The sequence below is a fragment of the Leptonotus elevatus genome, chromosome 2 (genome assembly GCF_054856555.1).
Source record: "Leptonotus elevatus isolate MCC_2025b chromosome 2, RoL_Lele_1.0, whole genome shotgun sequence".
Taxonomy (NCBI): domain Eukaryota; kingdom Metazoa; phylum Chordata; class Actinopteri; order Syngnathiformes; family Syngnathidae; genus Leptonotus; species Leptonotus elevatus.
Window position 1 is genome coordinate 25,929,791 of NC_141240.1, and position 15,582 is coordinate 25,945,372.

A 15,582-nucleotide genomic window follows, 5' to 3' on the forward strand; every position below is an offset into this window, starting at 1 on the left:
CGTAGCAGAACAATAGTAGTTGGGAAGAGAAAGATGAAATGATCAGATTCAGAACACCGCAGTCGAATTTGGCCAGGCAATCTTTAACGGCTGAACCACGATTCTGTCATAACTTAACTGTATATTCCAAGTTGTCAGCAACACGGCAGTATTTAGCTGTAAACAGCAGAAATCTTTGCTCGTTTTTTGCTGTTGTGTTTTAACTCTTTATAAAACCGCTTATATTCAAAGCACACGCCACAGGCTTTGGCGCAATAAGTGTGTTTTCTGTTGCTCTGAGCACTCCATTTCCGGTTTTGCGTTGCAGAGCTTTTATTTTATAAATTGCCCCAGCCGGAGATGACGTAACTGTGCGCTACCTCGCACTTGTCCAATGTTTTCTTAAGTGACAGACGTTAATGTGAAGGGAGAAGTTATCGTTTCGTTCTCCTCTTCGTCATGGAGGCTCGGGCGAGCTTCTGTCGAGAGGAAATCAACAGCACCGTGTGGGAGGTTCCAGAGAAGTACACCCATCTCAAGCAGATCGGAACCGGGGCATACGGCTGTGTTTGGTGAGTCGCTTGCATTCGCATTCTCACTGTGGGGTCGTATGAAGACTACTGCCTTGTTCCAATGGGAAGCTTAAGGGTTAGCTACACCACACACACGCAGGAAGCAATGGACCTGGCTGGACTGGATTCAAAACAAACACACATAACACACACGGATTCACACATATAGCTGCTGGTACTTCAAAAGATACCCAAAATGCTGGAAACTCAGATGGGAGGGCCCAGCTCCAATACGGTACAGCAGTCTATAATGCGCATATGTCTCTGAAACACACTTTCAAACTCGTCTTGTCGTGCATCAGAAGATATATAATTAATTGAAAGGAATGAGACTTTTCAGCAAGATACGTTAGATAAGTTAATATTATGGACACTGAAGCAATGATGTCATGACTTGTCCAGAAGATCATAGCACCTAATATTGTATTAGACCAGTCAGATTTTTTTTTTATTTATGGTTCTCAACCACTCACAGTCTTGGGGGCATGCAGTATTTATTTTCATGCAATCAGGGAATTGCTGATGGCCTTTAAATTCTAATAGTCTTTGCCTCAATACCCTATATGTACTGCATTAATAAACTATCATTTTTTAACCAAACATTACATCATGGGCCATGGCATACTTTCTCAGATACTTGTTGACAACAAATGGGTGTACTGTACGCCGGTATACTGTATGATAGTATAAACTAACCACAGCTTCAGCAGCATAATTTAAAGCAAATTATTTTTGTGTAAGTGTATAGTTGTAGTAAACTACTAAATATGGGGTACTTACTTACTATAACGTACAAGTTAAATAATAAAATATAATTTCAGGCTCTGATGAGACAAATAAACAAACAATGTGTAAACTACACAGACTGAGAAACTAAAAATGAACGGGAGTGTAATACAGTATGATCTTTGTTTTATGACTATAGAACATTTCAGGAGGCAGTTTATTGAAGGTACATACTTTTTTGAATTTCTCATTGGGTTGTAAAATTATTATAATCGGTATTTGTTCTTGTATTGCTACTTGTACCTGACTGCAATATTTACACAAGTCTGTGTCTCTTGCAAATGTGTTGGTAGATGGCCCTGCAAATAGCCCAACAAGCTTTCCCTCCCACAAACTGGTGCCCTCCAGATCTCTGCAAACATTGCCAACCTGTTACTTGGCTTTGCGAAATACAGAAAGACAGGCAACCTCTCACGCTCACATTTGCACCACGGTGCAATTTAGAGTCGAACATAACCTGTAGAGGTTAATCCAAAGATTTAAGACACTGAGATGCTGCGCCAGAGTTTAGTAATTGACATTATTACAATGATTGATGAATGAGTTTGAAACAAACTTGCTAGTTGAACATATGGTCCATTTATTTCCTCAAGCAATCTTCATTGTGATCATTTAATTTCAATACTTTTCAATGAACATAAACATGGCAGCCAGGACTGAATTTAAGACCTGCTTGTTTTGTGGCCAAAGTGCTGACGGAACACTGGCATATGCAGACTTTGAATGCAGTCTATTTATGTCTTGTTCCATTATTCACCGCAGCTCGGCAACAAATGAGAAGACTAAGGAGAGAGTGGCCATTAAGAAGCTCCACAGGCCCTTCCAGTCAGAGATCTTTGCTAAAAGGGCCTACCGGGAACTGCAGCTGCTTAAACACATGAAGCATGAAAATGTGAGTAGAAATATGGTCAACACATTTCCTTGAACAACAATATGCACTGTGTCTATGATCTCAATGAAATGAAAAATATTATAAATATATATACAACATATATATGAATATAATATATATATATATTGAGGCACTTACTTGCTAATGCAAGCACACATTGAGTTCCTACACATATTAACTCTGTTCACAAGCATATTACATTCCCCTTCATCTGACAATTAGCATGGATTTTAAACATAGAAGGGCCAAAACATGCCTTGTGAAAATTATACTGCACTAACAAAAATTGCCACCAGAGGCTGCTACAACTGCACAAATGGAAATCAACCTGACTTTTTTTTTTAACAGATGTGCTGCTTTTAATATCGTGATATGACAACGTCGATATATTGTGGCAGTTTTAAAATCGCGATATCACCATATTGCCGTTATCGTTACATCCCTAGATATTACATACACATACTATGTATGCAACAAATTGATAAATAACTAGTTTTAAAATCAAAATGTGCAATTTTGGTAATTTAGCAAGAGACATGAAGTTGACACATGTTTCGTCTTCACGGGCCACATGAAATGGCATGACAGGATGACTTGACTTCCGCGCCTTGACATTGACACCTGTGCTCTTGTCATTCCTCCTCTTGAGTGTGTGAACATTAGACATTAACTTTAACCATTTTCACAGAAGCAACCCCCTTCGCTCCCAGCTGATTTACTTACTGGATTTTGACTGATTTTGCAAGGTGCACCGAATATTGTGTTCCAAAAGCAGGGGGAAAAAAAGTATATTTGTATCTGTTTCCGTTTTAGCATTAGAATATAGCCAAGTTTCATCATTGATCACACACCTGTTGAAAACTGTGAAAAATAGCCTTTTTGCAACATGGCCCTGGCTGATCTCTTATACTGTGCTGCCAACTGCTGGCCTTTTTTCTTTTTTTTTTAGTAACTACCATTGCTTTAAGCGACCTTTTCAGGTCAGAAGCTGCATCAAAGCCTTCTGTATCCTGCAGAAAAAAAAACAAAAAACACATTTATACATTTTTGGGTTTGAATGAAGGATACAGTTCCCAAAAGCAATTCAAAGTTTAAGTCTTGCTATGCCTATGTCTATGTTATGATTTTAATATGTAGGCCTACAGTTCATTATTCAACATTTAGAATAACATGTCCTATTTAACTAACTGGTCCTGTTTGTTAGTTAATTCAAAAGTTGCATGAATAGAATTTGTTGTGGAACAGGTTGCATAAACTTCTAAACCACCATGAACAAATGTATTTTACACCTGTGTTCCCAATCACCCTTTACTCAGTCATCATTTTCTTATTCCAACTAGGTGATAGGACTTCTTGGTGTGTTTACATCTGTTTCAAGCTTTGATGACTTCCAGGACTTGTGAGTATTTTTTATTTTTTTTTAAGCTCAACAACAAACCTCCCAGGCAGTGTTGAGTATTCAGCTGCTAAATACTCACATGACATCTGACATTTGTCCTAAATCCTTAATATTTGTTTCTTGGGGACACAATGAATGGTAACATTTTTACATAATGATTCTGTCCAGTTCAACTAAGCAACTGATGTTCTAATTATAACTAACTGCGTTAGACATAATTTTTTTACAGAGCATTTTTAGGACTACAGTAATTGAATACTATACAACAGCACTATAGTTATTAGGACGTTCGCCTTGCAGTTAAGAGGTTCTAAGTTTGAATAAATATTTAATTTATACACACACACAGAGAGAAAATCAATAGACAAAAACTACAGACATTTTACTTAATGTTTAGTACAGTGGGTAAAGCAAACACCCCATAAACAACCACCCCTAAACCACTTTCCTACATGGCAGACTTGTTGGACAAATGCTGGCATTAATGCATGTTGAATATGAGGCTTATTTGTTCTCCTCGGCTTAAAAGAAGGTTAAAGTGCAGTTTTAGTAGCTTTGGTAACAACAAGGTCTGGAAAAAACAAACATTTTATCTTGGGATGATTATGGTGTTCAACGTATTTGTTGATTTCAATGTTCGCTTTTTATATTCAAACAAGCAGCATATAAAGACGCCCCATTAGAAGAGATGGGACAAGAATAGACCTATACACAATCTGTTTCCATTCAAGCGAAGTCCATCTGTGAGTGCACACTGTAGATGGATAAGTGGGCACGCAAACATCAAACCAATGTGTTTGCTTCCAATATGCTGCAGTGCCAGTTCTTATTCAACTGCAGAACCTAATACCACAAAATGTGTTTTCTCAACAAGTTCAGAGTGGGTGGCTACTATCTACGAGCCATTAGGCCATTAGGGATGGGCATAAAAATCAGCAAATCATAACATCAACTGTGAGAGCTATGTCCACATAGACCTCCGCCGTGGCTCAACTCCTCTGGGCAGAATTATTCTACTGAGTGTGACACTATCATTGATGCAGGAGTCCAGAACATTCAGAGATTTTACATTTCCATGAAAAATAACACTAAAACCCATTAATCGATTGTTAATTTTCCCCATTGTCGATTTATTTCATTTAGTAAATGTTTATTATTAATCTTATCGACAATGTATAAGATCCTACACTTTAAGCACAATAAATAATGCCCTCATATGACGAAATGTGAAAGAGATACTGTGTAAGCATAAACAAAAATGTATCATTTCAAATTATAGGTAGAAACGGTGGTGTGATTGTTAGCACATCTGCCCCTGTTCAAATCTCGATTCAGGCTTTTCTGTGTTGAGTTTTCTCCAGGTACTCTGGCTTCCTCCGCATCTCAAAAACATACATGGTTAGATAACTGAAGATACTAAATTGCCCCAAGGTCTGAATGTGAATGGTTGTTGACCAGTCCCGGATGTACCCTACCTCTCATGTGAATGAGAACAAGTGCTGTAGAAAATCTGATTGTAAGAAAGATAGAAAATATAATCTTTGCCTATGAGCTGCGAGGGCGTTGCACATAAACAAAGGAACGAACAAGCTAATAAACAGACAACCTAAAACAAAATGGCTGGAAATGAGAAATTTACATAAACATGTTACATAATCATGCACTTATCTCCTTAATGAAAGCATGCAAATGTGCAAATCTCAATGGGCTGAAACAGCTTAATTGTATGGATTAGTGAGTCAGCAAAAGTGCATGTAGAATTGTAGATTGTCTCATTGATGGCCTGATGAGGTCATTACAAACCCATTGAAACGATTATACTTTATCATTTTCTCAGCTACCTGGTGATGCCTTACATGTTTACTGACCTGTCAAAGGTGCGAGGTCATCTCTCTGAAGACAAAGTCCAGTTTCTTGTCTACCAGATGCTCTGTGGACTCAGGGTAAGCTTAGTACCTTGAAGGCCTATTTATGTGATAAAACCACACATTTTGGTTTTAGAGAAACTGGCCTAAAACATATATATATATTATTATTATAATAAAAAAATATGATTAAATATTTTTAATAATTATTATTATTAAAACATATGATTTAATATTTTTTTTAATAATTATTATTATTTAGAAAAATATGATTTAATATATTTTTGTTTTTCTTTCAATTCCAAGCAAACAAAACAAATACACTGAAGTTATAGGGATATTTGTTCATTTTTAAATGTACAAAGAATACTGCCCCATAAAGTTTGAAATGCTGCAAATGAATGCCATACATTTTACATGTGTAATTTGAATGTGAACTGTGATTGTGCTATCTGTCTTGTCTACCTCTCTGCAGTATATTCACAAGGCTGGAATCATTCACAGGGTAAGTACAAGTTGAGTTGTAAGTAAGGATGATTTACTTGCATTAGAGTATTGGTTGAAACTATTAAGTAGCTTTACAGGACAGCGCTTTGTGTTCCTCATTTTTCTGACTCAGACTGTATACATGCACGGCTGAATTGCAAAACATGGGAAAGTTGATTCAATTCATTGCTACTGAGTCAGATCAAACTGCACCTGCACCAACAGGTAGTATGAGCTAGCTCTGACTGCATGTCTGGAGTTGTCAGGCCACACCCTTCAGCTCCATTACCATGGGTGCATGTGTGGTGCATAGACTGTCTCTAAAAGTAGAGTTAGCCTCTTGAGTGGAAAAAGTGAAGTAACCAGTATGAGGTTACTCGACCCATTTCTAATCAGATTTTTGTGTGAGCTTCTAATCACTTCCTTTAGTATATCCCATTTAATAAAGGAAACATCAATTATATTAGGGTATGTCGTTGTGAAGCCCTTTGGGACTCTTGTGTGATTAAGGGCTATATAAATAAACTTGACTTGACTTATATTCATCACTCCACACAGTAGGTACAGTAGTACCACAAATGAAGCCAAACTCCACTGAGGTTATAGAATTCAGAATTTAAACGAAATATGCCTCAAAAGTTACACAAGAACCTGGAGATTTAGCCTCAATCATCCAAGCCACATGAGGTATCAACACAGTTGATTACATTTTCTTGACCGGAAATGGGGACATTGAACAATCAGTTTTTTTGTTTGTTTTTTTGGGTGGAAGAAGCTGCCACAGTGAACAGGTCCATGGATGTAGGCCATCTTGTTATTGTACTTGACACCAGAGACTATTTGAAAATTAATCAGCAGCACATCTGCTGGTTGTAGTCAAGTAATGCACTCATTATTGCCTAAAATTTCAATCTATTGAACGCTAAAAGGCAAGGGGGCGTTCACACATGAGCCGGATATATTACACTGAAGCGAAACAAACTGTTAACCTTACGGTAAGAACTAAACAAGTGTGAACATTACAAAGTAACACAGAAGCAAAATGACTGCTAGTTCCACAACAAGATATGTACAGCAAAAATAAATTCAAGAATGTTAAGATTACATACAACATGACCTTAGAGACATTATGACCTTAGAGGAACCACTATATCGTGTACTAGTGTTTTTTCTTCAATTGAGTCACCATGCACTTTGTCCACGAGAAGTTATGTACCTCAAGTCTGTTAATTTTGTTTTACTAACACATATATACAAATCCCAATGAGCTCTTTGCACAAATCCACTACTTCCTGAACTCAATACCACTCCTTCATTTTCTGTTTTTCATGATTGGACAAACTGATTAATCCAGGTGCGTCTGGCCATTGTTGTTGTGGTTACTGAGGTCAGCCACACCTGGATTAATCAGTTTGTCCAATCATGAAAGAAAGAAAATGAAGGAGTGGTACTGAGTTCAGATGTAGGGGATTTGTGCAAATAACCCATTCCAAGGAAATGGGATGTTATGTAAAATGCAAATAAAAACTAAGTACAATGATATGCAAATGTTTTTCAACCTATATGAAGAAGATAACCATCCTCTTTTTTTGTCATGTACACATTGTGTACTGTACATTAGGGCTCCACACTGTGACCATTATGCTCGCAAATGCTTTTCAAAATGTCCTCTAACGCGAGTGCATGTATTAATGCTCCCTCTGCAGTCTCACCGTTTAAAACGTGCTTGACAATCGCCGTCTTTTTTTCACTACATAAGCCAGTCTCCATGCTCCCATTGGAACAAGAGAGTGCCGTCTCCTTAACTGTGGGTGCATTTGGAAATACAATCCCAGTGCGCTCTGCTCCACTCTGTTTAGAAACTCAAGAGTATTTTTTTTTTTCAAAAGTGCCATAGGGTTATTCAGAGTGCCACAAAAAAAGGGGTGCGTCCACCAGTACTGATGATTACACTTCAAGCATGAGCTGCTGATTGGTTTATACAATTTAGGATGCGTTTGCCGCTTGACTAGGCTTGAAGCTGGAATACTTTTGTCTGCTGCTGCTTCTGACTCTGCTTCTGCTGCTGTCGGCAGTATTTCTGTGCGTTGTTGATATATGGTTCATTTTGCATGGTAGAGTTTTAACTTTCATTTGTCCATCCATCCATCCATTTTCTGTACCGCTTGTCCTCACAAGGGTTGCGGGGGTTGCTGGAGCCTATCCCAGCTGGCTTCGGGCAGTAGGCGGGGTACACCCTGAACTGGTTGCCAGCCAATCGCAGGGCAAAATGTAAAAAACTTTCATTTGTAGATGGTGTTAACTGACAAAGGTTTTATAAAGTGCTCTCGAGCCCAAATGGCAATATACTTTACACAGTGATTGCGCTTTTAAATGCAGTGCAGCCTGCATGATCGAAGGTGGCAGGTATTTAATGTTGGTTTTCGGCCTGTTTATTTGTTTTTACATTTTACACAAAGTCCCAACTTCATTGGAATTAGGGTTTGTATTTTAAATGATCTTTGTGCAGTTTGATATATGTTTCATTTTGCATGGTAGAGTTTTAACTTTCATTTGTCCATCCATCCATCCATTTTCTGTACCGCTTGTCCTCACAAGGGTTGCGGGGGTTGCTGGAGCCTATCCCAGCTGGCTTCGGGCAGTAGGCGGGGTACACCCTGAACTGGTTGCCAGCCAATCGCAGGGCAAAATGTAAAAAACTTTCATTTGTAGATGGTGTTAACTGACAAAGGTTTTATAAAGTGCTCTCGAGCCCAAATGGCAATATACTTTACACAGTGATTGCGCTTTTAAATGCAGTGCAGCCTGCATGATCGAAGGTGGCAGGTATTTAATGTTGGTTTTCGGCCTGTTTATTTGTTTTTACATTTTACACAAAGTCCCAACTTCATTGGAATTAGGGTTTGTATTTTAAATGATCTTTGTGCAGTTTGATATATGTTTCATTTTGCATGGTAGAGTTTTAACTTTCATTTGTCCATCCATCCATCCATTTTCTGTACCGCTTGTCCTCACAAGGGTCGCGGGGGTAGCTGGAGCCTATCCCAGCTGGCTTCGGGCAGTAGGCGGGGTACACCCTGAACTGGTTGCCAGCCAATCGCAGGGCAAAATGTAAAAAAACTTTCATTTGTAGACGGTGTTAACTGACAAAGGTTTTATGAAGTGCTCTCGAGCCCAAATGGCAATATACTTTACACAGTGATTGCGCTTTTAAATGCAGTGCAGCCTGCATGATCGAAGGTGGCAGGTATTTAATGTTGGTTTTCGGCCTGTTTATTTGTTTTTACATTTTACACAAAGTCCCAACTTCATTGGAATTAGGGTTTGTATTTTAAATGATCTTTGTGCAGTTTGTCATTTTTTTACTCGCGACTGCCACGTCTGGCCCCAAACGTAACTAACATCTGTGTCGGGCTAGTTCATGGTGCGCGTGCGAGTACGTGCACGATCTTAAAGACAGCCACAGTTGACAAACAAAGACACGACTTCAAATGAGGTAAGAAAAACTCTGTCCCTCCACTCCCCAAAGAAACTGTGGACCGTGAGGGTCCGCATGCTCTACTATGAAGGGAAGATAAAAAGCTGATAGGTGCAGTCAGAGTAAAACAGCCAGGGCTCAGAGCATGCATGATGTTGAAAAAGCTTTAATATTGTATTACATTTTTAAACTGCACAATGCAACTTTAAGGTGAAATACTACAATTGCCTGTTTCACGTTATGTAATGTAATGCAATTCCGCCTTTCCAAGTACAGCATCAGCTCCACCCAAGTACGATTTACTTGGAGCGATTCCACTCCTTAGTGTAAACCTGAATATCTGGTGTAGCACTACTTCCAAGAAGACAAATGTGAGCTCAAATGGTGGCTATTTGCTTTTATTTTATTTATTTTTTTCCTTCAGTAGTTTGGAATGCAGGCATAATGGTGGCTCGCGGTTTTGTGGTTCAGGGTTCGAATCGTGGTTCAGAGTTCGAATCATGGCTCAGGATTTCCTGTGTGGAGTCAGGGACCCGTGCCTTTCGCCCACATATTAAAAACATGTTCAGGTTCAGTGAGGTTTAAAGGTGCAAGTGTGAGCGTATTTTTATCTATATTTGTGGATCGTCGACCAGTCCACAGTGTACCAAAGTCATCTGGGATACGCTCCAGCTCACCTAAACTGTATAGACCCTTAAAAAATGGACCGTCTAATTACACTGTGCTGCTCTAACTCTAGTCACAGAAAAGCTGCTAAGAAATACAAACAGGCCAAACACATGTCCGAAAATGTTATGGGTAACCATGGAAATGCATGTATGCAATTATTATAAACCTTCAATATATATATATATATTTTTTTTAAATCAACAAACAAATGTTGCATCTTATATAACTCCAAATATATTTACCTTCAACACTGGAGCGCAGTTGTAATAACCTCGGGGATCGAGTGGTAATTATTTGTCGTCCATTCCGTTACAAAGCCGTCAAAATTTTCAACATCCTCATCGTCTACAAACATATTTCGTAACAATATGTCACTGTCGACTCGTTACACTGATTCGAATTCCTCTTACGCCGTCGTCAATCCCGTAATTTATTTCATAACTCCCGCGAATCTGCATCAACTATAAACGCTCGAATAAAATTCCAGGACATGCTACGAGGCCCCCTGTCACCCTCTCGTGTATATTCTGATTCATTTAATTGGGTAAGAGACCAAGAATTGGTCAAAACAAAAGGGAGAAGCGCGGCCAAGCGCTCCCGGGCCTAATGGGTTTTAAGGTAGGCAGTGTAGAAAACACTAAAGATCGCAGTGCAAATAATAACTAACCTTCACTCATCTCATCTTCTATTACAGGATCTCAAACCTGGAAACTTGGCTGTAAACCAAGACTGTGAGCTGAAGGTTTGTATTTGCACGGAAGAATCATTACAACCTTACTGGCAATCAATGCATTTGAGTTGATGATTGTAAACATAACTGTATTCAAATACTAGTAACCGGCTGCATAATTATGAAACTGTTCTCTTTTGTGCGGAGATTATGTAATCATTTACCTGTAAGTTTTTGTACAAGCACTGAAAAATAACATTTGCACTTAAGCTCACACTAACATGAGCAGTGTCGTGACTGGTCTATCAGTATCACAGACATAGTGTGTATGTTGCCAATGTCATACCAGATGGTGTATATATATATATATTGGAGGGAAAGAACAATCTATTGTACATGGAATGGCAAATAGGAAACTTTATAAAAACCTGAAGCAACAAGACGTTACTGAATACCGTATACAAAGCTCCATTCAATATGTTGCATTCAAAATGATACATTGCGATATTTATCTACGTACTTGCATTGCAGACCATTAAATGAAGTAATACAAGGTCAGTATGGGAAGAACAGAGATAGTGTTCTTATTACGCACCAGTTTAGGAGCCACTTGATTTTGCAGCTGTTATTTTAAAGGTCAAAGAATTACATATTGAAGCATTATCTTACACAGTGACATGAAGGCTGTAACACTATACAATAGCACAACAAAGAATATCTGCCTATGTTTAGAGACAAAGTATTCAAATTACTTTTCAGTGGTTGTTTTGCTTGTTAAGGGTTTATTCTAACGTTTTTTTTAATTGTGGTGTTCCACCTATGCAGATCCTGGACTTTGGCCTAGCCCGCAGTACCGACACTGAGATGACAGGCTATGTGGTGACCCGCTGGTACCGAGCGCCTGAGGTCATTCTGAACTGGATGCACTACACACAGACTGGCAAGACAACCACAGCTATTAACATTCGCAACTCCGTCCTTGTTACTGTCTCAGTGCTCAATTAGGCTTGTCTGTGATCTTTGAGTTTATGATGTGCAAACATTGTGGCTCCACTTAAAGGAATGACTTGTCTTTCGGCCGTGACTTCAGCAGTGTGTCAAGGGTCTTTTTGTCATTTTTTCAAACCGGTGAGGGAACTGCATTTGAGATGGCATCACTCTGATAGTGAAGCTGACTCACTTTAATCTGTCAGTGGAGACAGATGGTCCTGACAGCAGACTGTTGACAAGTGATAATGTTGAGACTCTGTCACCCTGCTGCCAATTGCAATTGAAGGACTTCCCTCAGGATTTGTGCTTCTTCATGCAATAGCTTTTTCTGCTAAGCCTCCATTGTATTGTTATAATCCCACTTTACTATGACGAGCAGCACAATGGTTTCCTCTCACCATTGAAAACAGGAATTTTGCTTGTGCACGTTTCCACATTTTTTTTGAAGCACTGAGTCAATGATGACATGTCACAGATGTCTTCCTCACTCACACTTGTCTCCTGTGTTGTTTTTTCTAGTGGACATCTGGTCTGTGGGCTGCATCATGGCCGAAATGATCAATGGAAAAACCCTTTTCAAAGGGAAAGACTGTATCCTTTCTCCTGCCTTGTTAAAGCCACAATTGAAGTGGAGGTGATCATATTGGTGTATACTAAAATAATTTCCTAATTCAAGAGGCCCTGGAGTTTAACTGTTGTGCATGACGCCACCCCTTTTGCCTTTACGGGTGCCTTCTCCTCATTTCATGTTCCTTCCGCAATGTCCAATGGAATTTAGATCATGTCATCAGGGCTCATAGAATGCCACTTAAGCATCAACAAATTGAACATACCTATCTGTTTACACCTTCCTTCGCCTGACCAAACCTTAACTCTAGACCCAGACATGGACCAGCTGACACAGATCATGAAAGTTACCGGAGTGCCTGGGCCAGAATTTATACAGAAACTTGACAGCCCAGAGGTACAACCAGTTACAGAATTGAATTTTAAAGGGGACATATTATGGAAAACAGGATTTAATTCATATCATAAGGATCCACACACAGAGTTTCTCAGCCACTGATTTGGCAGCTGGGCTGTACGAAGTGCCAAAGCAAAAGAAACCCTTCCACGTGGCAGCTGAAGCACAATCATGTCAAAACCAAAAGGAGCTGCAGTGTTGGTACCACTTGGCGTTAACTAACACCAAGATTAGCTTCTGAAAATGTCGTAATATGTTCAGCCAAGTTGTCAACATGAGAGTGGGAGGGAGATATTTGTGTTTGCTGACGTCTTGCACCACACTGCTGTATTTTCGCGGGTGGTAATGTAATGCTCCATGTGGTAATGCAATAGAATCTCGATGGATGCTTTTAGTGTCTTTGGGGGACATGGCAAAATTAGCCACTTCGTTCAGATTAGCATGAGCTGACAACATTAGCTATGTTAGGCACTTGTGTTTGTGTTTGGCACCACATACTCACTTTTATGCTACACTCAGGGCTCTGCTTCCGCTTGTAGAAGCAAACAGTCAGCTGGTGCAAATGTTCAGTGCCAAGAAAAAGAAGCGCTTGTCAAGCTTTTGAAGGCCAGGCTCTCCATTTGCCCAGCAGAAAGTGAGACCGGATGAGGGCTGGCACACTGTATGAAACAGATCTGACCCTAAAATGAGGCAAATACCTACTCCATGGCAATTGAGGTTGTTTTTCTACAATGTTTTCTGACAAAAACAGGCAAAAAAGTATGTAAAGGCCCTTCCCCACTATCCCAGAAAAGACTTCTCAACATTGTTTCCACGAGCCAGTGTAAACGGTGAGTTGAATTTAAGTACAACTTTTTCTTACGTGCACATTGCTGATAGTTTGATTGTTTGCAGGCATTGACCTGCTGGAGAAGATGCTGGTTCTGGACGGCGACGAGAGGCCTACAGCTGAACTGGCACTGGAACACCCGTACTTTGACAGCCTCAGGGACCCAGATGATCTCCCTGAGCCGGAACCATACGATGACAGCCGTGACAATGCCAAGTTAACTCTCGAGGAGTGGAAGCGTAAGTTAGCATACATCATTTTAAAGAAAACATATGTTCATAAGACAGTTCAACTTTTTTTTTTGTCATTCACAACATAGGCTGATACTGTTAAAAATTAAACTTGTATGTCCCCAATCTGGATGGTAAGAAATGTTTTAGCCAATCAGAATCCTGATTCAGCAAAAGCAACTGTCTTGTACAAACGTTCTCCTTTAAAATCAACATTTATATTCCATCAACACTTGTGTTGTTGATGTTAAAAATGCCCTTTGATGGTGCTCTGTAAAACCAGTGGACAAACTGGAAAAAATAACAATGTTCTCTTCTGGCCTACAGGGTTATGTTTCCGAGAAGTGAAGAGCTTTGTGCCATTCCCTCGGCGAGATTCCAAGAGAAAAAACACATTGACAATGACTCCCTGACTTGACAATTGTCATGTAAATACAAATAAGTATGCGCATGTCCCACCAACTGCACAGCCAATTGTGCCCTTCTATATTACAATTAAGGATTCCTTTTATATCTTTTACCCTTATCATTTATACATTTGGAATCTTTTTTTTTTAAATAACACTTTTGAGTCAAGTGTAGGTGTTTGTGAAAGAGACATTTCATGTTACGCATTCTAATTACCAATCACTGAATTGCCTCACAAATTTGGTTAGCCTTTCCCAATTAATAAATGATGGTACTTGTGTGCATACCCAGTTGATATTATTATTATATTTTATGATTATTAGTACAGTGATATTATTATTATTATCTTATTATTGACTTAGTAAGGCAAAATTAATCACCATCACAAATGTAGTGAGTAAATGAAATGTCAATTGTCAAACACATTATATGACTTTGGAACTTGGTATTATTTTGTTTTTGGTCATTTGTGATTTCTGTTTACTATGCTGTCTGTTTGCACTTTATGACTTAATTTTAAGCCAAATGTGTGTCTCGCAAAGATGTTGCTATTTTTAAGTGAAATGAATAGGTATATTTGCATGTTTTTGTTCCAAAAATCAATACATACAAAGTAAATGAATAATACAATTGGAACAAATTAATGGAATTGTGAATATATATATATATATATATATATATATATATATATATATATATATATATATATATATATATATATATAATGTATTTATTTATTTGCAAGTACATTGAAAGCATCTATACACTGGTCATAAAATAAGTTCAATGCAATTGTTTCAGATATTTTATGCTTCAATTAATATATTAATTCACTTTTTTTTTTCACTGACCTTACATTTCCAGGCTGTTGAATGTCAGATTTTGCACCCAGCTCATACATTGGTCATAATAAATAACAATGTTTAATTTTTGCACTTTGATTGCATTTTAAGTGCTACAGTGGGCCAATTGTTACCTTGTGTAAACCTAAAATAATTTACAATTATATGACTGAACAGTTAGCACACCTGTCTACGTGTATTTTGTGTTTCACTGCGATGGCAGGGCAGGTGTCACATTTGACTGTTTGTTAGCCTGGGCGCCAAAATCATGCAGAGTGACGTCAAGAGGGCGGCCGAAACATACAATCAAGTAGTACAATATTAGACAAACCGGAAATTAAACATTTAGTGAGTTTAGTAAATATAATTTAGACGATCAGTATTTACCCCGTTTAACTACACAATTCATTACGATTACAATAATAATGTGGTATATGAAAGTAAAACCACTTTCTGAATAACGATGAATGATAGAAAAAGATAATTAATGGTGTTATTCGCGTTTCGTTTAAAAAGCAATTTT

At 38.5% G+C, this 15,582-nt stretch overlaps 1 protein-coding gene across 1 annotated transcript; it reads left to right on the forward strand.

Annotated features, from left to right (window-relative positions):
* The first annotated feature begins 321 nt into the window (after nucleotides 1-321).
* Nucleotides 322-15,239, forward strand: mapk13 (mitogen-activated protein kinase 13). The gene is made up of 12 exons (XM_086067657.1): nucleotides 322-551; nucleotides 2,100-2,229; nucleotides 3,570-3,628; nucleotides 5,466-5,571; nucleotides 5,969-5,998; nucleotides 10,821-10,868; nucleotides 11,622-11,736; nucleotides 12,306-12,377; nucleotides 12,671-12,750; nucleotides 13,502-13,580; nucleotides 13,645-13,818; nucleotides 14,137-15,239. Exons 1-12 carry the CDS (start codon nucleotides 439-441, stop codon nucleotides 14,220-14,222), a joined length of 1,092 nt encoding a protein of 363 aa, XP_085923783.1. The 5' UTR covers nucleotides 322-438; the 3' UTR covers nucleotides 14,223-15,239.
* Nucleotides 15,240-15,582: the final 343 nt, after the last annotated feature.